Source organism: Tasmannia lanceolata, unplaced genomic scaffold (genome assembly GCF_043159265.1).
Source record: "Tasmannia lanceolata isolate RefF3 unplaced genomic scaffold, GAP_Taslan_0.1 ptg000006l, whole genome shotgun sequence".
Classification (NCBI taxonomy): Eukaryota; Viridiplantae; Streptophyta; class Magnoliopsida; order Canellales; family Winteraceae; genus Tasmannia; species Tasmannia lanceolata.
In genome coordinates, this window is record NW_027518683.1 from 29,188,047 (window position 1) to 29,214,035 (window position 25,989).

Sequence of the window (25,989 nt, forward strand, 5' to 3'; positions counted from 1 at the left end):
CATTCCTTCGATAATAATCAATAGCTTCATTGGCTATCAAAGAACAATCAAGAATTTGTCGGTTACTTATAAAAGCACTTTGACAGTCCGAGATAATTGATGGTAAAACCACTTTGAGACGATCCGCCAAAACCTTTGCGAGAACTTTGTAGAGGCTACCCACCAAACTAATCGGACGAAAATCCAAAATTTTTATTGCTCCTTCAATCTTTGGAATGAGGGCGATAAAAGTAAGCACCTGTCCCTTTGTCAAGGACTGATCCCTCAAAAAATTCGAGGAAAAATTTTAGTAAGTCCGGTTTAACAGCTTCCCAACATATTTGAAAAAAAGCCAAACAGAAACCATCTGGACCAGGGGCTTTATCTTTCGCTAAAGAAAACAGAGCTTTCCTAATTTCCTCCTCAGAGAAAGGAGTTTCCAACCAGGCTGATTCCTCCAAGCTTAAACTTTTAAACGGAATCTCTTGAGGTATTGGGCGAATCATCCCATCGGCAGAGTACAAGGACCTGTAGAAGTCAATAATTTCTGCAATAATCTTCTCCTTGTCCGACACACACACCCCCTCCACTACTAAGGATTCAATTCTGTTCTTTCTTCTGCGAGCGCTGGCCATGGCATGGAAGAAAGCTGTGTTTTTATCGCCCTCAGACAACCACTTGACTCGGGATTTTTGACGCCAAGAAATTTCTTCGAGCAACAGCAGCCCTTTATGCTCTTGGCTTAACCTTCCGTGATGCTCATAGTCCTCTTCCGAGGCCAGACCACACTCTTCGAGGGCATTTAGCTCCATCATACTGTCCTCAGAATCCTCTTCCTGCCGAGAACAAGCTCTTTCTTCTCCTTAGCCCACTCTTTCAACTTTGTCGTAAGGAATCGTAATTTTTTGCCAATGATTACATCAGCTGGACCTTCAAAGACACAATCAGTCCACCATCTTACTAAGCGAGCCTCCAGAAGGGAGTCTTCCAACCAAGCTAACTCTAATCTAAAGGGGGCCGGGCCCCACGACTCCATTTTAGGAGTTCAGAGAATAGGGCAATGATCAGAAACTGAATGAGGTAAAGCTTTCTGATAGACCTCCAAAATTATTGCTAACCAGTCTCCCGAAAGTAGAAATCTGTCGAGCCTGCTCCTGATCGATCCTCTGGCCCAGGTGAAAGAGGCGCCACCCAAAGGTAAGTCCACCAGCTCATTGGACGCAATGAAATAAGCAAAATCTCTCATGCCCGCATTGACTCGCTGGCACCGTAAACGATCCCTTATAGCTAAAATTTCATTGAAGTCTCCCCCAAATACACCAAGGGAATGAGCAGAGACTTCTCATCTTTGTTAATTCTTCCCAGAAAAGGCACTTCTCAGAGGATGATGAAGTAATAACCAAACAGAATTGTCGTTGGATTTTCGGAAAGCCACTGAGAGAGAAAAAACTCCTCGCCAAACCTCCTTAATGGCCCATTTGACCGTGTCCCAAGCCACCAGAATGCCCCCCGAAGCGCCTTTTGAAGCTAAGAAAACAAAATCCCATTCATTTTTGAACCCCATACTTCTCATGTCTATTCTGCTAATATGTGCCATCTTTGTTTCCTGAAGACACACAACCTCAGGCCGCCATAATTTAACTAATTCTTTAATTTGAATTCTTTTCTCCTGTAAACCCAAGCCATTGATATTCCAGGATAAGATCTTCATTAACAACCTTATTCAGATGAAATCTTCCCCGTCCTGACACCGAGAGCTCTTCCTTTTTTCTGGGATTTGGGGCCTTTGCTATGCGACCCTGAATCATAATTGATATCCGATTTTAATCTTACCAGCTCTCTTTCCTTTCTTTTCAAATTCGCTTCAGAAAGGGTATTTGAAGTGATAACACCACCAACCTCCCTGAGCTCAGCCTCCTTAATACTAGATCTGTATTCCTCTTCAGGTCCCGAAAATACTAAACCCAAGTGAGAACTAATGTGCAGAGTATGATCCACCATCAATTCAACCACATCCTGAGGAGAAACCGACTCAGAGTCATTCCTCGACAAAACAGGAGAGAGCTCTGAAACGAAAGGTAGTAAAAAATTCTCCTCCTTGCTACACCATTTCAGAGAAGAGAGATGAGAGAAACTTCCAAGCGATACCCTTACTAGAGATCGAAAAGAGAGCTCCCTGGTTCCACCAGAAAAACAATTCACCAGCCCTCCTAAACCACTAAAATCAAGCATCACCTTTGTGTAACCCAAAGAGCACAGAAGGAAAGAACTGCCAACAGGAAGAATGATAGGAGGCCTAAACTTGAAACTATTCTCCACCAAACTACTCCCCCTCAGATTTTCCCCCTCAATCTCCTCCTCAGTCGCGAAGGAGGGTCGAGGACCACCCACTAGAAGTAAATCGTGAAAAAACCTCTGAGTTATGGAGCCCGACAAAGAGGAAGAAGGAGAAACAGATGAAGTGATCTCTTGACAAGAAGATTCCTGAAAAAGATCGATCTCTGAGGTAGAAGGAGAGAGAAAAACAGGCCCAGATGCATTTTCCGGATGACACCGAGTGCCAGGCCCATCAAAAATGGGAGGATAAACAGAGGCCCAAGTCTCCTCTTGACTTTTTGGGCCCACAGGAGAAGAAACTTGAGGGCCCGCTGGAAGAGAATCTTCTCTTCCATAAGTATCTAGTGGGTCCATTACTGAGACCTCGAAAAACGAAGGCCGAGAGACTTCGGGATTTGACGGGGGAGATAATACTGATATAATATCCTCGAAACTGTTGACCAGAAAAGAAGACCTGCTGAGACATCCCTGACAGTACCACACAGACTTCGCCACCTGTAGCCATCTGGGGGACCAGCTTTTTGAAATTCAAAATTTCCGCCAGCTGTAGCGTTGCTAACCTGCGCCCCATGCAGCACACGATAGACTGTAGTCGAGAATACCGCCGGATCCACCGACCCTTCTTCCCCAACATTTATCTCCTGCTCAACCAACGATGCAGAGTCTTCATTAGTAGCATTGAAGATTTCCTTATCCAAATTTATGGGATTTTCACCTACTTCAACTGAAAAAAACCCCTTCATTATCTGGATTTAAAGAAGCCCTCTTCTCGCCATTCCTAGCCAGCCGCTCAGCCACAGAAGGTTCAGAGATTTTTGCAGAATGCTCGTCTTCTTCTTCTCGTTCTCTGGTAGCTAGAATCCATCTGAGAGCTCCATCAATAGAACTTTGAATGGATAGCTCACTACCAAGAATTCCTTCTGACATAATCAGCAACCTGCCCGCTTCATAACCATACCCCGCATAACACGACGAATCGACCTCCACCACCTTGCCTATTTTTCTCCCTATTTGACGAAAGTTAGCTGCGCACCAGGCTTCAGGCGGGACTCCTTCTATCTTCCACCAGAATGGAGTCCCCGCCTTAGGAAATTTTGTATCCCACTTCTTAAGATCTTCAAGAGGAGAGTTAGTTGGAAGGCACCAATCTCTGATTAATTGAGATCTGTTAGCGCCCGCGGGTATAGAGATTTGAGTTTCTAGAGTTGCAATTTTATAAACCACTGCCTCGACCCCATGACTACTATTGCGTGAGAGTCAGGCCTCCATCGCATCCAAATCACCATCCCAAGCCTCCTTCATCTTCCCCCAAAAACCTAGATCGGCATTGCTAATAGACTTTAAAGGGACCACTTCGATACTGAAAGCTATACCTTCCGAGGTAGCTGGAAGCAAAGTCGCCACTCTAGCTTTCTCTTCTTTGGGCTCTTTGGGATTAGGATCAGGCCTCCTGCTCTCCACCCGAGTGACCTTCTTTTCTGGTTGCACTAGGAAGTTGAAATCCAAACTAGACTAGAATTTATTACATTTCCAGCATCTGGCCCTCTTTCTAAAATTTCTGAAAGCACATTTGCAGCACCGCCAATCTCCCAGGTCCTTATCTTTTCTTCTTTTGGACACACTTTCCATTCTTCTTCCAGATTTGCTTTTTACTGGGAACCAATCCACCCCCTCATCTCTGTGGAACCAATTTCCCAGCCCAGCGTCAGAGACAGGGCCAAGCGGTATCAGATTGGCTCCAGAAGCGACAGAGATCCCTACATCTGGACTACTTCGCCGGACCCAAAGAGGAACCAAGTTTGCCCCACTGGCCCATCTAGGACGAGCTCCCACTTCGCCTCTTACACCAGCTGAGTCCCTAGGAGGATCCCTATTGGTTCCCCTCATAGGGAACAAACTTTACGAAAGCCTCCTCCTTTCAGAAGAATGTGCCGGCCACAAGACCGCTTTAATCCACCGGATTCAGAGTCTGAAACCCACGAAGACACTGAGATGGAAGATGACACCGAAACTGAGGAGACGGAAGAGGAAGAGGAAGAGGAAACAGAGGAGGAATACGATGAGCCCTACGTGTACAACGTAGAAACCTCTACTTCAGAAACTTCGGTGACAGGGTCGGAGAGGGAAGAGTTTGAGGCTGCGATGGAAAGAAATAGGGGAAGAGATGGAGCTACTACGGTTAACCAAAGAAGGACTCCCACTCCAATACCTCCCAACTCCGAGTCTCTCCGAATCGCTTACCAACCACCCATTAATCGCCAGAGAAGAAGATCTCCACGGCCACCAAGTCCCATGGCATTCATAGATTTATCCACAGATTCTGCCTCGGATTAATCTTAAAACTCAGCTAGATTTCCAGAGAGCATAAACAGCTCCGAAGAAGCTCCCGCCGGAGAAGCTCACCCCAAGCTCGCACCGAAGAAGCTCCGGAGAATAAACCTGCCGGAGAAGCTCACCGCCGCCGTAATTATTATTCACATACTACTTGGTTGTATTTGCTTAAAGATAGATCTGAAGTGTTTAATGCCTTTCAGAAATTTTATTTTGAGGTGGTTAATCAGTTTCAGTGTTCTATTAGTTGTTTGTGTACTGATAATGCTAAGGAGTATTTTTCTGTGGCTAATGGTTTTAATTCTTTCCTTGAATCTCATGGTATAATTCATCAATCCTCTTGTTCCTATACGCCGTAGCAAAATGGAGTTGCTGAGAGGAAGCTTCGATACTTGATATGACTCGCACACTAATGTTTCAAATGAAAGCACCTAAAATATATTGGGGAGATGCCGCACTCATAGTGTGCTTCCTCAGAAATCGTCTCCCATCGTCGGTTGTGTCTGGGGAAATACCGTTTTCTATTCTCTACCCTATTGGTAATCAATTTCCATTGTTACCTTGTGTTTTTGGGTGTATCTGTTTCGTTCATAAATTGGGTCCCGGTCTGGACAAGCTATATCCTAGATCAGATAAGTGTATCTTTTTGGGATACTCAAGTACCCAAAATGGTTACAGGTGTTATAGTCCGCGTCTGCGAAAACTGTTTATCTCTGCAGATGTCACATTCTTTGAGGACAGACCGTTTCATTCTGATCCTCCACCCTTGTCGGCAGACATACCCACTCCGTCGTTACCTGTTTTGGTTAGCCCTCCTCTACCAGCATTTATCCCAACTCCATACATTCCCATAGGACCCACAGGTGTTAATAGTGAATCTGCGCCACTAACATATCTTCAAGGACCTAGGGAGGTTGTTTACGCTACCATTGAGGCATCATCTCAACCAGCTGATCCTTCTCCACAGTCGGACGACCCTCATTCAGGTAATTCTGATTCACTTGTTTCTTATTCTCCCATTGCGACACGTACTAGATCTCTTCTGCTCACCCCATTTCATCGTTTGTTTCTTATGAGCATCTTTCACCAAAGTTTCGCTCGTTTGTTTCGAGCTTGTCATCGGTTACTCTACCTAAGTCGGTTGCAGATGCTCTTAGTCATCCTGGATGGCGCAACTATGGACACTGAAATGGTTGCGCTTCACTCCAATCAAACGTGGCAGTTGGGTCCTCTTCTATCTGGAGCCAAGACAGTTGGATGTCGTTGGGTATTTTCCATAAAGTATTTTACAGATGGAACAATTGAACGCCTAAAGGCCCGCCTTGTTGCAAAGGGGTATACACAGACTTTTCGTATCCTGATCTCTCTCGCAATTAATCGTGATTGGCCTCTATATCAGCTCGATGTTAAAAATGTCTTCTTATACGGTGATTTACCTAAGGTGGTTTATATGGAGCAACCTCCTGAGTATGCTGCTCAGGGGGAGCTGTGCTCCTCATTATGCAATCTTCGTAAAGCCCTTTATGGTCTGAAGCAATCACATCAAGCGTGGTTTGGAAGGTTTAGTGCTGTTGTCTTACGTTTTGGGATGAAACAATGCGTTGTTGATCATTCGATCTTCAGTCACAAGTCCACTCCTGGGCATATCCTTCTGATAGTGTATGTTGATGATATCGTAATCACAAGAGATGACAAATCTGGTATTTAGAGATTGAAGTCCTTTCTTCAAAAAGAATTCTCTACTAAAGATTTGGGTCTCTTAAGGTATTTTCTCGGTATTGAGGTAACATATTCTCACTATGGTCTTTTGTCACAGAGGAAATATGTGTTGGACATTTTAGAAAAAACGGGTTCAATGGAAGTCATGGTTTTAAATTTCGGCCAAAATCCGAGATTTCGGCCGAAATGTGTCGGTTTCGGTCACGTCCAACACCGAAGTACATGGATTCGAAAGATTACATTGTGTCGCAGAAATTTCGGCAAATTTCGGCCGAAATTTCGTTGAATCAGTAATTTCAACCGAAATTTAAATTTGGAGAGTACTGAAATGCATTCAATGCAGCCAATGAAGCCACAAAAGTCAACAAAATTAAAAAAATAGGCTGTTTTTCGTCAGAGATCTCCGCCCAAAGCAATTTGATATTTAAAATAAGGGAGAAAAATGATTTACATAATTCAATGCATGCCGCAAAAGTCAAACAAAATTAAAAATAGGCTGTTTTTTCAGCAGAGATCTCTGCCCAAAGCCATTTGATATTTAAAATAATGAAAAAAATGATTTACATCATTCAATGCAAGCCACAAAAGTCAAAAAATCAAATACACAGCTTGTGTTTCGTCAGAATCTCTACCCAAAGCCGTGTGCATTGATCTTATTATATCTTAACTATAATGATTGTATCCACCCCGTTTTAACTGGGAAAGCCCCTCTGCTTTAAAAGAGTGGTCATATATACACAAAAAAGGGCTGTCCCAAGTAAAAAAAAGGGGCGTACATTTCTCTTGAAAAACACCTAAGTTATAACTGTAACAGGGACAACCCCCTTGTTTACTTGGGGTAGCCTCCTCCAGTGTATTTATTACTATTGTTTAACATTAGAAGGGGCTGTCCCAAGTAAAAAAAGGGGATGGGAAATGATAACACCACAACCATATGCCCCTTTTTTTACTTGGGAGTTGGGACAGCCCCCCTCAAGTGTATTTATTACTATTGTTTTACAATAGAGGGGGTTGTCCCAAATAAAAAAGGGGATGGGAAATGATATAACAACAACCACTGCAAGTGTTTTATCCTTTCAACTGCTAAAACATGGTTGTGCTGATATGATTTCACTACATGAAAAAAACGAAAATTACTATTAAGTGTTATATGTGCCCTTGTTCTTTAATTGGGACAGCCCCCACTAGTGTATTAATGACTTCTTCTACACTATAAGGGGCTGTCCAAGTAGAAAATAGGTGACTGTTTTTTGGGACATGAGCTCATCTCACAAGATGTTCACATTCTTAAACAATTATGGATGTCATTTGCTTATGTGATGCTTTCTAAGTGTGTATTTATGCTTATTTTAGCATTTCCTGAAGTTTCATCTTAAAATTCCATCATTTGGATATGTTTCCATGCATTTCATGCATTTCCATGATTTTACAGGATTTCCACCGAAACCGAAATATTTCCATTTCCTTGAGGTCCGAAACCGAAACCGAAATTTAAAACCTTGATGGGAGTGAAACCTGCAGCTACTCCTATGGACCAGAACGTTAAACTTCTTCTGGATCAAGGGAGTTGGTGACTGATCCTAGTAGGTACAGAAGACTAGTAGGCAAACTGATACATTTAACTGTTACTCGCCCAGACATATCGACATATCGTTTGCAGTTGGTATGGTTAGTCGCTTTATGAGCTCTCCACGCACTTCCCATTGGGCTGCTGTTGTTTAGATTATCAGGTATTTGAAGGGTACACCGGGTAAAGGTATGTGTTTCAAAAAACATGGTCATGAGAAAGTAGAAGGATTCAGTGACGCAGACTGGGCAGGATCACCTGCATACAGAGGGTCAACCACTGGATATTGCGCATTTGTAGGAGAAAATTTGGTGTCATGGAGAAGCAAAAAGCAAAACGTTGTCTTCAAGTCAAGTGCAAAGGCGAAATATTGCTCTATGTCTTACACGAGTGGTGAAGTGATCAGGATTCGCTCGTTCTTATCAGAGATTGGGTTTTCATCAATGTATCTAGCACAGTTATAAGTCTGCAATCCATATTGCGACAAATCATGTGTTCCATGAACGCACCAAACATATTGAAGTAGATTGTCACTTCATTCATAATCGGATTCAGAAAGGTGAAATTCGCACTATTTTTACTCGATCTGCAGACCAGCTCGCAGATCTGTTTACCAAACCGTTGAGATCAGCAAAACTGAAAGATTCTTGTAACAAGCTTGGAATGTGTGATATATACATTCCAGCTTGAGGGGGAGTGTTGAATAAATACACATATATGTGTAAGGGCATATTTGGCATATATATATATATATATATATATATATATATATATATATATATATGTGAGGAAAAGGATTGTACGCTCGACCGTACCTAAAGTTAGGTACGGTAGAGTGCCAAATCACATGGGTCCCCCATTTTTGGTGGGCATCTAAACCATTCATTTGCAAGGCCCCATCATAGATAGGGTGCATACCAAAAATCAGCTCCATAGGATCATCCTAACCCATCCATTTGTGGAGGCCAAAATGGACAGACAGTCTTTGTCCACAAATCTGCCCATTTTGCCCTCCAGTTTTGGAGGGGTTAGGATGATTCAATGGTGCTGATTTTTGGTATGCACCCTATCTATGATGGGGCCTTGCAAATGAATGGTTTAGATGCCCACCAAAAATGGGGGACCCATGTGATTTGGCACTCTACCGTACCTAACTTTAGGTACGGTCGAGCGTACAATCTTTTTCCTCTCTCTCTCTCTCTCTCTCTCTCTCTCTCTCTCTCTCTCTCTCTCTCTCTCTCTATATATATATATATATATATATATATATATATATATATATATATATATATAAATTAGTCGTGCGCGGGGGAGAGAACTGATTTTTCTCTTCCTACACACACGCCTACTCTCTCTCTCTCTCTCTCTCTCTCTCTCTCTCCCCCCCCACGAAAGTTAATATACCATGTAACTTTACAAGTTTCGGTAAGTTCTATTTCTCATCATTGTGTTCCTCTTTTATAATTGTAATCAGTACATTATGGTAAATTTTTTACTTTCAATTATGCTGGATTATCAGCACATGTGCTGCATTGTATCTCCCTCACAATCTCAACAGTACACTCATCATGGAGAAAGCCAAAAATTAGCATGAGACAATTGAAATAACATTTGCTAACTTGTCTGATGAACAGAAAACTTGGAATTATTCAGTAATTCACAGTTGTCTTAATAGAAGTACAGTAGCTGGATCCTTTGCTTTGTAGAAGGCCAGAAAAAACATTCAAGGCAACAAAGGGAGTTTGCCAGCATAGTACAAAATAGGTCAAATGGTGCAAAAAACATAAAGTTTGTGTGTAGAAAAATGAGCATGGAAGGTGGTGTTGTCGCAACCATGAGGTCACTAGTTAAATCCCTGCTTGGAAGGTGTTTTTTGTTGCAATCATGAGGTCACTGATTAAATCCCGTCCGAAGAGGAAAAAAAGATACCACCAATACCACGTTAATAATGGATAACTTCACCTAGTATGATTGTCCAAGTAAGAAAAATATATAAACTCCAAAATATCGAAGAAGAGCACCTTCATCAAAGCCCAGATACTGAAATGTGCACGATACTCTTGGTAAGTCATACCTCCATTGCCAACCTCTAACATATCCGGGTCTACGAATAAAAGTTTGATAAAATATATTAGCATTTCACCAACAATTTCCCTGACAAAAGTCAACTTAGGTAGGGAAGATCTCCACACTGACATATACAATAATCATTTATGAACTGACTAGATTACATTATACCATTCCATCCACCAGGTCCCGCGTATGCAGCCCACTTGTCATTGAGATCAGCAATTGTAGTCATACTAATGGAGAAACAAGGTTCATCAATATGAGGTATAGAAAATATCAAAAATCACTTAATCAAAGACAAAATTTAAATTTCTCACCTTGCCCAAGTATCATTGATATCATCTGTTGTTCTCCAACTATTTCCAACTCCGCCAGCCCATAGGGCGGGGTCATCTTGGCCCCTATAGAAAGGAAAATCAAGTGAGATAAAACTTTTTTTTTAATAAAGTGAGGATGTATTTGTTAAGAACTTAGGATACATAATTTGGAACTTAGAATTTGGAATAAATCAAGACTCACCATTCACAAAGTGAGTAGAAAATGGTGCGCCCGGTTGCATTTAGAGCATCACGCATTGGAGGATAGCTGAAACAATAAAGATAGACTGAATAAATAACCTTGAGAAATAGATAAGGTCATTGTAAATGGCTAAGTTTAAGAGAAACTAGGATGTGAATGAAAAGACTGAATTTGAAGTTGAGATAAAACCGTTTCTCCGGAGCAATCCCCAAATTGTAGCAGTTGTCGTACTTTAAATAGTCGACGCCCTAAATGACACATTAAGAAAAAGAAAACAGATAAAATAAAAGTGATAATTAAAAATAATTGTACTAACTAATACTTATCAAACTTTATTCCAATTTAAATGATCATTAAAGTTCCCATCTTGAATAGTCTGAATGAATCACTACATCAAACACAAAATCCTCATCTGCTCATCTTGCATGCATGTGTGTATCTTTAGTCCCTGTTTGGATTGCAAGAAAAGCATTTCTGACAATTTTTTTCTAGGGAATTTTTTTTCTTCCACAGGTATGAGGGTAATGGTACGATTATGTTTAATTTAGAGGGATATCATCATAAATTGAAGGTCCGTCTTCGTAAAAGTTGAATAGGGTTTGGTCAAGTTATCTTTTTTGGTGTGAAAACTAGTAACTTTTCGAAATAATTTTCCGTTCCAAACTTCTCCAGAAAATTCCTGCAATCCAAACAGAGCCTTAGGGAAATCCTTGTAAGAAATATCTGAATCCTTACCCAGGATGCAAACAGTTCTGCATCATTACTTTCATGTTTGAGGGACCCAGGTCGAACTTGACATGTAAAAAGCCTGAAAGGTTCACTTCATTCAGGAAAAAAAAACAGAAATAGGCCAGAGGCATACGATAAATAAAAAAGACTGATAAATGGCGATTGCTTTTCATCATGTCAGTGAAGCTTGTTCATAGTTCATTATGTCATTATCCTAAGTATAACTAATTATTTAAACATTTTACACAAGATAACTGAAAAAATTATCCTACCCAGCATCAGAATAAATACCGAGCTTGAGGCCCTTTCCATGTATATAGTCGGCAAGAGCTTTGATGCCTGATGGAAATGTCTTTGGGTCAGGAACCAACTCACCCTGCACAACTAACCAAGCTACTTATCTCTATGTGGAACTTCAACATACAAATGTGACAATGAATGTATAGCAAACTTTAGTTGAGATCTCTTGGAGCCATGGGGACGCTAAGAACAACAAAATCCCCAAAATTCAAGAGAATGTTGACTTAAGGATGCAGGCAAGGAAAACAAATAGGGAGTTAGAATGAGTATATAATACGACAGCAGAGTTTAACTTTAAAATAAGAATGGAAACCATGGAACTGGAGATCAGATGGGGTGAGGATGACACAATTCTAAAAGCAGAGTCTCAGCGGAATGGTTTCTATTTCTAGAGCTACTCGGCTTACGTAGATCATGCATCATGCTTCTAAGAAGTTGAAGACAATTTGTGCATAACTATATCAAAGTTGTTATTAGGTTACTGTCAGGGAGCAATTACCTTTCTCCATGTAAATTGTTTATTATTTTAGTGAAAATTTAGAGGCATATTCTGCACACAAAATAACGTATTTAAAAAACTACAAGAAAATGAGAAATTAATTGTAGTTTCGTCTCTCAAGTAACTTCTTTCCTCCACCAAGCCAGTTTTCTGGATGTGACTTCCAAAGAGCCCACCAGTAAGGCTTGCATGACGAAAGGCTTGTTTAACTTGTTGCCTTGCAGGTATATGTTAATGTTCACCATCCATAAACGGGTGATCAAGCTATAATCTAAGTGTCGAGAAAAGAGAAGCACAACACTCGGCTCAGACATCCAATCACTGACTGCATTTATGTGCGCAATAGCAGTTTGGGAACAATTGAATGTCTTTCATTTCATATTATGGTTTCCTAGAAAGGTCTCAGAGCCACAACGATGTCATATTGATTGGAAAAGAAAACACACAGTGTGCATGGCCTCTCAAAATTACTGAAAGAATGTCTATTGCCATTTTTTTGAGAAATGTCCATTTCGAAATAAATACATGAAGAACAGATAGATGCACAAAGCAATCTAAAAAAGTTAAAATTTCGGTTGCTACAAATGCAATATAACTCCATTTTAGTCGACTTAAAGTAAAGGGCCATCCCAGTACGAATCAAAATTCCTATCACAACATATTAAATACATTAGTTCAGAGGACGATCATGATGACCATTCTGACTCAATTTGCTGCTCTTCAGACTGAAAGGTTCAGGGATGCCAAAAAAAGTTTTGGAAGATTTTCCTCACCTTATGTAGACAATCTAAAAGTTTCAAAGTTTCAAGTTTCTGAAACCTAGATAAGTTGTCCCAAGATATAATTGTTATGTTTGTCTCAATTTTCTAAAGGATTCATTAGCCGACCCCAACTAGTTTGGGACAAAGGCTTAGTTGAGTTGAGTTGAGTTTTGTCTCAATTTAATGAGTCTCTTCGGACTTTATATATCTGATCATAAAATAGGATCTGGTTCTATGTGATTTTGATAGTTCGTATTTTCTGATTTCGTTTAGAGAGAGTTTGTATAGATGCTTCATTTGAATCAATGACCCAATCCTACCCATAGAGTGAGGAACTTTTAAAACATAAACAAAATGCTTGGCTTGTAAGGAACTTTTCAATAAAAAAAGGGGAAGCGCCATCAGCCTTTGAATCAGTAAACATAGGAAAACAAGGTCTACCCACAAATGAAATAAAAAATCTTAAAATATTTATCCCAGGATCTAACATGGTAATGCATGGATGGGATCGTGATCCAACAAAGGGACCATAAGACAAAGGGGACAAAGGGGTTACTTTAGTTTTAGAAGCTTAAGAATGTAGGGATATACTTTAGTAACCTGAGAGGATCTGTGGAAACGGATTCTAGTGTCAAGTTTACATGCCGACATGACAACTCCTAAAAATATATAAATGGGGACAAACCTAGTGCCCCATGCCATCCATTGCCGCCACCTGCGTGGTCCAACCGCCGCGTGCCAGAGTGCCCACACGCATGGTGATCTGTGGACCGTCTGGATCATTCGTTTCATTATTACGGCTAGATCCGGCATTCGCTTTAACCGTGATTGTCCCATGGGATCGGGCGAACCAGATCTAAGCAGGAGTCGCCTCATACCCATTTTCAGCCACGGTAACCAGGCAGACAACATCTTCTGGAATCTAAAGGGTCTTCTGATTACCAGGTTAGAATTAATAAAAGAAATTAGACTCCACAAGCTATTAGAGAGAACCCTGCAAAGCCTAGCCCTCACCACCACACCCTCTTCCTGATTATTACATTTGGTAAATCTACTACCCGTGCAGCCAACAACCACTAATCCAGCCCCATCAATAGCATCCTGAAAGACATGCATGGATCTTAAGGAGATCCCCTACCTCCCGTCTTTTCCTATGGATTTAATATCGCATTGAAATCCCCTCCAACCACCAATCTTTGACTGATATTGGTAATACAGCACACAAGATAATCCCAAAGGGCTCTACTTTAAATAACTTGCATAAATGAAACTAAAAACAGTCAAAACCATACCATCATTTTAACTAACTGAAAACTGAGACAACATTGTTCATTGAATTGATAATATAGAAAGCCAAGTTATTTTTCCACATCATTCAACTTCTAGGACGACTTTGAAAAAAAAAAAAAAAAGTTCTAGGATAAGCCTCATTGACCATAACATGATACATACCTATTTTACCTGCAATATCATTGATTTTCCAACATTTTCCATAGGTTCAGAAATAACAAAAATAATATTATGGAGCTTGATCAAATATTGCAATCTACGGACAATAGGTTTATCCTTAACCCCCCTAATATTCCATATTAATCCATTAATTATTGGGACACATCCTGTTGACCTTCTTGCGCGGGTTTTAACCCCACTAACATGATTTCCTGCTACATATCAGACCATTTTTTCTCCGATTTTTCTCAGTAATTTCTCCCACTTCAACTGCCATCAACTTTTCATTAGTGTTTCCTTTATAAACCATTACCATCACTTCATTTTAAAATTGAGTTCTGAGTTCATCTTCATGCCTCCAACCTTTTTTATGACTGTTTATAGAGTCAGTAACAAAACTATTATTTCCTGCTAATGTCTTTTGTTGGCCATTACTGTTGCCATCATAAGCCTCAGAATCGATGCCTTGATTAGCTTTTATTGATGTTTTTCCATGAATCCGGCACGTGCCAACTATCCCTTGGGACAGGCCCCGCTTTTCTATTTTCAATGCTATTTCACAACTTGCATATTTAATATTTTCTGTCAAAATATTCGTCATGACTGAAACTTTTATGTTTTCTGCAGGTTTCCAGAACTGGAAACTACTTTCTTCTATAGTTTCCTCCTGAGAACTGTGATTTTCGAGAACGGGAGTCTTTTATGGCCTGAGTCATCGGGACTTTGGCACTTCTTTTATCGGTCCTGCCTCACTTTCACACTCTTCTTGAGACAAAACAGTGTTTGTTTCAACAATAATATCAATAGGCAAAGCTTCCAAGGAAAATCCTGCATCAAATTTCCCATCTTCCTTCTTCGTTCCAGATTCCATCACCATCATAGGTAGCCTTCCCTTAGAAATCCATACAGATTTGGACAACATATTTTCCCCTGATCCCCTTTCAGGTCCTTCCCCTTTTTATTTTAAGAAGTGTTTGATTTTTTGTTAGAAGTGGATAAGGAAAGAGAAGAAGAGGAAGAGTGAGGAAGAAGATGGTGAGATTCTCCACTGTTAGAAGCCATGAGAGAAGAGAGAAGAATGAGATGAAAGAGTGAGTCCGGTATTCTCCCCCTCATTATATAAAGAGAGAATATACAATGACCACTATGCCCTTAGTCAACATAAACATACATAATGCCTATCTAACACTCCCCCTCAAGCTGGAATTATTGAGCATTCCAAGCTTGGTACAAATATCACCAAGTCTAGCCTTGCTTAGGGACTTGGTGAAAACATCAGCACCGACCGAGTGAAGGTAGTGCATCTCTCTCTCTCTCTCTCTCTCTCTCTCTCTCTCTCTCTCTCTCTCTCTCTGCTGAATCCTGTGGCGTATGAAGTGACAATCCACCTCTATGTGCTTCGTACGCTCATGGAAGACCGGATTGGTAGCAATATGAATAGCTGCCTTGTTGTCACAATATAGCTGAGCTGGGAATGATGAGGAAAGGCCAATCTCAGACAGGAGGGATCGAAGACAAATAAGCTCACTGCCAGTATGTGACATGGCTCGATACTCTGCTTCAACACTGGACTTGGCTACCACATTTTGCTTCTTGCTTCGCCAGGATACTAGGTTACCTCCCACAAAGGTACAATGGCCAGTAGTGTGTTAAATTTTAAAGTGCATTTTTTCATTAGCTTTATTTTTTATTTATTTTGAGTGATGTAGTGAGGACAAAATTGTATTTTGTGTCCATGGGCATGTTGGTCATTTTGCCTAACTTGCACATGTGTGAGCCACACATGTTTGCTCCATCTTTTCCACTACCTACCTATTTCAAATTCAAACCCTTACTTGGAACTAAAAACCCACCACTTCTCTAAGCATTAAAGACTCCACTTTCCCACACCCACTACCACTTACCTAAGCTATTTTCTCTTTACTTTCCATTGACTAAGCCTATTCCAACTAACTCATTTTGGTAGAGATTCTCCACTATCTACCTAGACCTCCATTGAAGCTATTGAAGCTCTCTTGTGTGCAAGCTTATGTTTGAAGCAAAGACCAACTTTCAATATTTTCTCTATGTGTTGAAGCTTTCCTCTTGAAGCTTTCTACTTGTAGTTTTGTTCTTCTCTCATATATTTTGGATTACATCTTGTGGTGATTGTTCTTTTTCTCTTTTGGTTATTGTTCTTGGGCTAGTGTAAACTTTGGTTTCACTATTTGAGAAGAGGATTTTTCGGTGTTGTGAAATCAGTCTTTCTCTATATAGTGGAGCATTTATCTGCTGGAGAACCTGCCCAGTTAGCATTGCTGTATCCCTCTATCCTCTGATGGCCATGTCTTTTGTTAGAGTGTGTGATATGCCTAAGGGCATAATGGACTTTGTACATGTAACTCTAATATAAATATAATAGAGTGAAGGGGAGATCCTCTCAACTCATTATTTTCTCTCTAACTCTTTTCTCCCAACACGGTATCAAATCCCTAGGGTTAGCGTGCCCTAGGGACCTCAACTGAAGGGACCTCAACTGAAGACCTTCTATCTTCTTCTTCTCCATGCCGCCGCCACCTGCCTCCATGCCCTAAACCTCGTGTCGCCGCTTTCCTTCTCTCGCCCCTCTGCCACCACCCCCCCCCCTGTTTTTAACCAAATAAAACAACAAAAGAAAATGAAGGACGCATATCAATGATATCATACATGGACCCCACAAATAATATTGAAATAACACATTCTATAGAAGATTTATGCAACCATAAGTTGATTATATATCCATGTGATCTACCATCAGTGAAAAAATTATTAGAACAATGTACCAGTAATGAATTTCAAGCATATCAAAGAAATGAAGTTCTAGCGAACCTTTAGATCTCGTTTGTGAGAAGACCAACAATCATCTGCCAACAAAGACGAAAATGTCAATACAAGGGACTGCGAGATAGATCTACAAAGCTTATAGAAAGAATATGTATTGGCAGTACCTATATTAACATAAACATAACCCAAACCAGCCAAACCAGTTGATATAAGTGCATCAGCTGCCCACAGGAAGTACAGTAGTTAGGAACCATAAGTCAGTAAAATTATAGTAGGTTGAAATCCTAAAAAAGACACGTTGGAGAAAATTATATTCAGCATTTATGACGATACATAATTGAACAGCCATATATATCTATATACTATATAGTAGAAGAGAAAAGAAGAGAATTTTTTGAAAATTCTATGAGAATTACACATCACTTTTTTTGACTTTTTTTTAACAAATGCACCTATTCAACCCACATATTTTCAATCCTACCCCCTCCTTTATGCTTTTTAACAAAGGCACCCATTAAAGCCACATAATTTCAATCTTACCCCCGTCCTTTATGCTTTTTTAATAAAAAATCTATAGGGTGATCTTAACCATCCGATTGAAGAGGAATTATGGAAACCTCTATAGATTGGAGGGCTAGGATCAGCCTATGGAAATGATTTTTGGGGCACAACCTATTTATGTTGTGTTCCATCACATGGACGGTTTAGATCAACCTATGATGTGGTCTATACTATTCTTTGTCGGCCCGTGCATCGCACGGGGTTATTTTGCTAGTATATATATATAAACCACAAAATAAGAGCAGGTTGGTTGAAGTGGAAGCATGCTTCAGGAGTTCTGTGCGACCGCAAAATACCTCCCAAGTTGAAGTGAAAGTTTTATAAGACAGCTGTAAGGCCAGCCATCCTGTACGGCCGAGAATGTTGCGCCACCAAGAAGCAGCATGTGCATAAGATGAGTGTAGTGGAGATGCAAATGCTTAGATGGATGTGTCGCCACACAAGGTCAGATAGAATTAAAAATGAAAACATCCGTAAAAAGGTGAGGGTGGCACCGATTGAGGAGAAGATGAGAGAGCACCACTTAAGATGGTTTCGGCATATCCAACGTAGGCCTTTGGATGCTCCAGTGAGAAGAAGTGACTCGTGCCAAGTTGATGGAGTAAAAAGAGGTAGGGGCAGACCGAAAACAAATTGGGTAGAAAAAGTGAGGAAAGACTTGATGGCTAGGAACATAACAGAGAACATGACCTTGGATAAGAGAGAATGGAAGAAAATGATCCATGTAGATGAACCCAACTAGTGTCAGGATTATACTTAGTCAATTTGACTTGGGTAGATTCTTTCACCTTCTTCATGAAAATTTTCCAAAGGATTCATTAGCCGACCCCATCTAGTTTGGGACAAAGGCTTAGTTGAGTTGAGTTGAGTATATATATATGAGTGATAATAACCAAAAGGGAAATGATATCAGCACAACCATATTTTGATATTTTTGCTAACCCATCTTGTCTTTTAGTGTTTAAAGAGCTGCCAAAAGGTTAAACGAGCCAATTAAAGAAGAAAAGACAAATGGATTTGTGCAAATATCAAAATAAGGTTGTGCTGATAACATTTCCCTAACCAAAATTGCCACACCAGAATACAAACAAGCAAATTCAACATCTTGTTTCCTAGGAAATAGTCATACATATGTCATACCTATGTATGTATGTCAAAGAGGCAAACTCAATCAAACAAAAACAGGAATAATCACATGAAATCCAGAATAAGTATGTCATCGGAAATTCGATCCAGCTTTTGTGAGGACTCCTAATGAACAGCTATACATAAGCATGCAAGGATTTTAATCAATTTGAATACTAAAACAATTCATTAATAAGTGTATTCGGCGGCTTGGTTCCTTATAAGTGTGCACACATATGTAACTTTTTGTTTATTTATGTAGCATTTGTATGCAAGTTCACAACAAATCTGTTGTTCAGATGTCTTGTATTCTAGCATCATACAGGACCCTGACGGACTAATGTGCGTGACGCACACGCGGGTCGAGCCAAAGAGTTTGTAACCCTGGAACCTAAATAGTGAAAAATCTTCTCCCGTGGACCTAGGCACACTGCCGAACCACATAAATCTCGTGTTTCTTCGCATCGTTTCTTGGTGTTTTGCTGCACATTGTGGTTGATCCTTGTTGATAAGGTATTTCTCGGTTTTCTACAAAATCAAATAAAAGGAGCAGGCCATAATTACAGATAAAATCGTACCTGTTTCCTTGATAACTGTTTCATTGATGTCACAAGCAAAGAAGTTCCAGCTATTCCATCTGCACCAACAAATAAACAGACAAATAATCATTTTTTTACCATGAAATCCAAACAAAATTATACCATAATACCTTGAAAAAACATCCAAGAAGTGTGAATACAAGAATCAAAACCCAATAACATATGAACAAAACTCATTATGCATACAGTCTAGACACTGTCATACCTTACAGAATGTTGTTAATAAATCTCATATTATACGAGAATCATCGCATGTCACATGCCATTATTCACGTGAATATTGACTCGTCAATACCGCATGAATAGTTTTCATGTGAATAGTATGTAAAAAGTATGTGAATAGTGAATCTGTAACCCATATGTGTAACATTTGACCACACACACACACACACACACACAGATATATATATATATATATATATATATATATATATATATATATATATATATATATATATATATAATAAACATAAAGGGAAGTAGGTTTTGCATTAAAACGCAACTCTTTTCCTCTCCTCCCTTCCTTAGTTCTTCTCTCTTATTTCGTTCTTTCTTGATTTGTTTACAAGGTTAAATCACAACTTGATATGAGAGTAAGAAGATTCATAGGATGACTGCTGCTTCATTTTCTTTGAGTTTTGAACATCTAGGTAGCATCATAAGGTTGTATGGCTGACGTCAATAGTCGTATGGCCCACACCTTTAGGCTGATGAACCCAAGACTCTAGATCACATTTTTTACATGATTTATGAGTAATTTTGTATGATTGCAGAAGTCATTTTGCAGAGTTTCTGCTGAGATATCTCCATCAATTCAAGAAAAATCAATTTTTTTGGCTCAACAGCTTTGCAAGTTTATACAGAGAGATTTTTGGTGAAGCAATCACAGGTTTTTTTGGGGTGAAGAACCCTTTTTCAAAATTGACCCTTTATTATCCTGTGAGATTTCGAGACTAATTGAGCAAGTATTGGGGATTTCTCCTTCCTAAATTTTTCCCCGTTTCTCCTATGGAAAAAAAATATCTCTTTAGTTATGCCCAGGTTTCAGGCTATTGGCAAGTGAGAATATTTCAAAACAAGTTATAGGGATTGTTTGAAGGTATTACATGGTCTCAGAGATCGAAGATGTCGATTGTTGGTGATTTTGAAGCCACTATCAATGTCCCGTGACTCCACGTAATGCTCCCTTCGCTGGAAACTATGGTGATCTTATGCATGGTCATGTCAGTACAATAAAGCTCGATGCTTTAAATTACCTTGAATGGTCTCAATCTGCCAAGATGTACATTACTGGTAAAGGAAAGCTCAGGTATTTGACTCGCTGGATAAAGCAGCCAAAGGAAGATAACACAATTTATAATTAGTGGAAATATGAGAACTTGATGGTGATGTCGTGGCTGACCAGCAGGCGCATATTAGTAGAGCATATGTTCTTAAAGGCTGCACATGAGATTTGGGACAAGGCAACACGAACTTATTCTCTAAGGACAAGTACCACACATTGTATCGAGACATGAGATCGCATTACTATGACAAGGTTAGAACAGCATGTTCACATATTACTCAATCTTTCGAAGTCTTTAGAAGGACCTAGAAGATCACCATCGGGTAGTGGAATAGGATAATCAGAGAGAGAGAGAGAGAGAGAGAGAGAGAGAGAGGGAGAGGGGGGGGGGGGGGGGGGGGGAGAGGGCCATTTCTTCAATTTTTTGGCAATGAAAATTTTAAAGAGAGATAATCTTCCTTCTCTTAATGATGAATACGCTTTGGTCATAAGTCAAGAATTTCAGAAGAAAGTGATGCAGATGCATCTCATCAGATTGACAGCCGAAAGCCTCAAATACATGATCGGGTCATTAAAATTTTACAGCTCGATGACCACCCCCCACCCCCCCAATAAAATTTTAGAGAGAGATAATCTTCCTTCTCTTAATGATGAATATGCTTTGGTCATAAGTCAAGAATTTCAGAAGAAAGTGATGCAGATGCATCTCATCAGATTGACAGCCGAAAGCCTCAAATCCCTGATCGGTTCATTGAAACTTTACTTCCAGATCAACGATTAGATGGTTCATATTGACGATCAAGCCGAATCTATGGCAGAAGAACACTATCAGATGGATGATTATCCCAAGATTGCCAAGAGATCAAAGAGTCTTCAAGATCGACGACTCTCGTCGATTTTATCACAATGAGGAGGATAGATAATTCTATTCTATCTTGGATAGGACCATGGATTTAAATTTCCACAATATGACTGAAATGTTTCCATTTCCATCCCTACTGAAATGAAATCTACATGATTTCCTTTCATGTAATTATTTTCCCGAAATTTCCAATATTAGACCTAAATTTCCGAAATTGGATCGAAATGGTCGTAACGACAAAAAATGGGAAAGATGTTATTTGCATTTCATTTCATTAATATGAAGAATTATATTTGGTAGGCAACATCATTGAACTAAACATCAAAATAACCGAATCTTATGCATGGGATGTCAAAGCGGAATGTGACCAATAATACCTCGTAACTCTATTTGGTATTGACATAGAGTTGGGATCCTTAAAGGGGAGACTGGTCATTGTACTTTGTAATACTTCATTATATTGAACTTCTTTATTGACTTGACTATTCGAGACATGCGTGACAACGCATGTCACTAGGTTTTCGATGTGATTAAGCCAGTGTTTAAAAACGCGGATGCAACGCGGATAGGGGTGCAACTTGGGTCGGGTTCAACCCGAACCCGTCGGGTTCAACCCGATTTTGGGTCGGGTTGGGTTGGCCAAATAATATCTCGGGTTGGGTTAGGGTTGAAAATTGGAAACCCGATTTCATTTCAGGTTGGGTTCGGGTTGACTCATTAAAAACCCAACCCAACCCGAAACCCGACTCTTGTATGTGATAGCTCCTGGAAAAACAAAATCGTAAGGCGGTTTTTCTTCAAACTATGTGTTTTAAAAGTTTAAATAAATGCTAGTCAGTTGATTTGACTACATTTTGACAGGTTAGAAAAAGTTGCATGATAACTTTTCAGTTCTCCACACACCATTCGCTCTTATTTTATTCGTTTTTACTACTCCCAATACAATCAATCAAGTACAGATGCACTCTTTCTCCACGTATTCAACTGATTCCACCAAAGCAACAAGTGGTTGCATTTTTCTTTTTTTTTTGTATGGCCAGCTGGCCCCTTATTTAAAGCTTAACATTGCAAAACGTGAGAGAAAAGTCTAATATCCATCTTCTGTTCTGACCTTCAGTCCAGCTGCCATGCATTCATTGCCTCTAAAAGAGGCAACACCCTGATCAAAAGCACAAAACCCATCTATTTTTTACCACTATCCACCTGCCTCATTTTTATTGACCTTAAAAAAGGCAATACCCAAAATCACAGCAAGGCAAATCGGGTTGGGTCGGGTTGACCCTCATCGAGTTGAGAGTCGGGTTGGGTCGGGTCGGGTAGGGTTCGGGTTGGCCTAAACCCGACCCAACCCGACCCGAGTTGCACCCCTAGACGTGGAACACGGCCGAAGAAAATCCTAGTCGACTCGGCACGACACGGTCGAATACTCGGTTGACGCGGCTGAGTACTCAGTTGATGCGGTCATAATTCAGGAGAGTCGTCAAACATGGATGTGGCGCAATGTAGAACGCGGCAAAGGTAAAAGGGAGTCGACTCAGCCGAGTTCCAAGCCGAATCAATGAGTTTTTAAACACAGTATTAAGCCATTATGGAAGATTTGTTGCTTATGTGATGGTTTCTGAGTATGTATTTGTTCTTATTCTAGCATTGCCCAAAGTTTCATCTAAAAATTTCATCATTTGCATATTTTTTTAAAAAGATTAAAAAATTTCATCATTTGCATATGTTTCCATACATTTCGCTGATTTTACAAGATTTCCACCGAAACTGAAATGTTTCCATTTCCATGCCGAAACCAAATTCGAAACCGAAATTTAGAACCTTGGATAAGAGTAGCAAATAGTTTGCTAAGGAGTCCCTTTTTGGAAAAGTATATTACTAGTAGTAGGAATTGTTTTACTGCCTTATTTTTGTTTAGTGGAGTTGCTGTGGTCAAATATGGGTACTGCCTTATTCCTTAATTTTCGTTTGTTTCCTTGTTTTAGCCGAACACATTTTAGAGTTAAGTGGGTTTTTTCCTCTTAGTTGATGTTTTAGTCGAAACAAGTTTTGGAGTTAAGTAGGTTCAGTTGCATAAGTCTTTTGCCTTCCTAAATTTTCGTTTGTTTTATTTGCTTAAGTCTTTTTTTTTGTTTTGCTTGGGTGGTTTTAGTCGAACATGTTAGTCGTGTTTGGAAAGGAGTTGGCTATTACTAGCCTATATTTAAAGAGACCCAATTTATTGAATGACATTCGATTTTTTTTTTTTTTAACGATTGTGTATGTGTTCGGAATTCCTTTTGAACTAGAAGTAGAAATCAACTGGTTTCTAATTTCGGCTTCTTGTTGCTTCTTTGCTTGTTCTGTGCAAGCTACCAACAAGAACTGGTCATGGCTTGATCAAGCAAAACTCCTAACTGCATTTCCAGCTCCAGCATGTAGGACGGTATTTCTAATTCTCCATGGTGGTTCATCAAAGAACCAATCACAGTTCCTGTGGCCTATATATATATATATATATATATATATTGGAAATGACACCCCTATTTTTGCCCCTACTCTCCGAGTCTATGCTGCGCAACCAAACACTATTGTAAGTCTATTCCACTATTCTCCGAGAGTTAATCCTAGAGGAATCCAATGCGTATCTCCTCCCTTTTGACTTCTTATTCCACTACTCTTTGGGCCTATGCCATGCATCCAAACATAATATTAGGAATTTTGGTTGGCATTTGGGTGCCATGCCAGCAAAACCCCTTGTTTGGTTGCTAATATAGCATTGACATCCCACCAGGAATGTCTCCTGGTTAATCAGTGAATGTCTGCTAACGTATCATCCTTGTCCCCTTGCTATGAATTCCATGCCAAAATCCACAAAAAAAGATGGAATTTTGCATGAATTTCTTGGGAATGATGCTTTCTCTCTGTTCTCTCTCTATATTGGTAATGACACCCCATACCACTACTCAACGAGGTTGAGAACCAAACACTAAACAATATTACTTGCAATCAAACAGAAGAAAGGCCTCAGAGAAATCTAACATGCAGGCCAGGCACAATCTTGGATAGGAGAAATTGCTCAAAGAAATGGAATAAGGCCTTACAGAAATTCCACGAATCTCCCTATTCCATTCGAGGGTTTTCAATCTCGTTTGACAAGAAAACCAAATCAGATTGAATCAATAACCCTGGAGTTGTCTTTCATTGTTCGATTAGAAATAGATAGAAATTTGAGAATATAGAATAAGAAAAAGAAGACATACCCCATCTGAGGTGTTAGAGCTAATCCGTTTTTGAGCTGCAATCTTCCATACTTAGAAGTATCAAAAGCGTCAAATCTCAAAATGGGTCTCTCCAGATTTTGATGATTTTCGAAGTGAGGAACGGTTACACCTGCGATGGTTGAGATAATGATCGAGAGGGAGAAGAGTAGAAGGGAAATGAAGATAGACATTTTTTTCAATCTCCCTCTGTCCTGAGATTCTTTCTTTCCACAAACTCGATAGATGGAAGGTGGCTATTCGGTGTGTAGAGAATCTTTACTCTTCGCGGAGACAATTCCAAACGTAAACCTTGCTTCACTTGCTTGCGGGACAAAACTGGTCGGGTCTAATCCCTATGTGTCCTGACAGTAATTATCCTTTGGGAAATGATATCTGCACAACCATTTTTTGATATTTTGATTTTTGACTAATGCATATTTGTCTTTTACTAGATGGCAAAAGGTTGTTACAGTTCGAGAAATCTCTCAAAAGGCTAAGAAAAGAAAAGATAAGCTGGGTCTGTTCGATTATTAAAGCATGGTTGTGCTGATGTCATTTGCCCTTTTCCTTTTTGTCAATACCGACTTGGATTGCTTATAAAAAAGAGACGTGTAGGCATAGGAAACGAATATAGATTCATTTCTCTTTAGTTACCCTTTTTTCTTCTTTGATTTGACATTTGTTTGGCTGAGATTGCTTAAGTTGACACCAGTGGTGTTGATTTGTGATGTAAGGGCCCGTTAGGATGCTGAGAAGATTTTGATTTTGATTTCTCATGTTTGCAGCCCTTTTTGTGTTGTGATTTGAATCGGGATCAAATCCTTTGATTTCCAAATCAGCGACTAAGAATGAAAAAAATTGGATTTCCAAGATGATGTGGAAATATGTAGCTGGAAATCCATAGATCTAGCAGTTTCCTTCACCCTCTTTGCCCCTCAGCCTCTACCCTCCAGTAAGAAGTACCCCTTCCTTCTCTTTCTCCCTCAACATGTGCAGGCCCTATTCATTTTGTATTCAAAACTCAATTCCAAATCCAATTACAAAATATGAGGTATCCAAACGGGCCATAAAAGTCTAAAATTCAATTCTAGGGGTACAGGGTAATGGCATTATGTCTGTCGGATTGAATTTCATGCAATTGAGAAGAATATGGTAACGTCACTTCTTTCTTGGGCTCAAATGCCTTTTTAGAAAGAAGGACTTTTAAATGATGCAACACCAAAGTGATAGCTATTAATGTCAATACACGCATA

At 39.8% G+C, this 25,989-nt stretch overlaps 1 protein-coding gene across 1 annotated transcript in view; it reads right to left on the minus strand.

The window, feature by feature from the left end:
- Positions 1-25,089, minus strand: part of LOC143880215 (Melibiase family protein) — a 46,271-nt gene extending 21,182 nt beyond the window's left edge. The window contains exons 1-11 of the mRNA XM_077383028.1: positions 24,737-25,089; positions 19,327-19,385; positions 17,227-17,283; positions 17,108-17,142; positions 11,524-11,627; positions 11,258-11,330; positions 10,712-10,770; positions 10,523-10,588; positions 10,321-10,404; positions 10,172-10,236; positions 9,955-10,037 (exon numbers count right to left, since the gene is read on the minus strand). Coding sequence (XP_077239143.1) covers positions 9,955-10,037; positions 10,172-10,236; positions 10,321-10,404; positions 10,523-10,588; positions 10,712-10,770; positions 11,258-11,330; positions 11,524-11,627; positions 17,108-17,142; positions 17,227-17,283; positions 19,327-19,385; positions 24,737-24,927 — 876 coding nt within the window. The 5' untranslated portion in view covers positions 24,928-25,089. The remainder of the gene's footprint in view (positions 1-9,954; positions 10,038-10,171; positions 10,237-10,320; positions 10,405-10,522; positions 10,589-10,711; positions 10,771-11,257; positions 11,331-11,523; positions 11,628-17,107; positions 17,143-17,226; positions 17,284-19,326; positions 19,386-24,736) is intronic.
- Between the last annotated feature and the right edge of the window lie 900 nt (positions 25,090-25,989).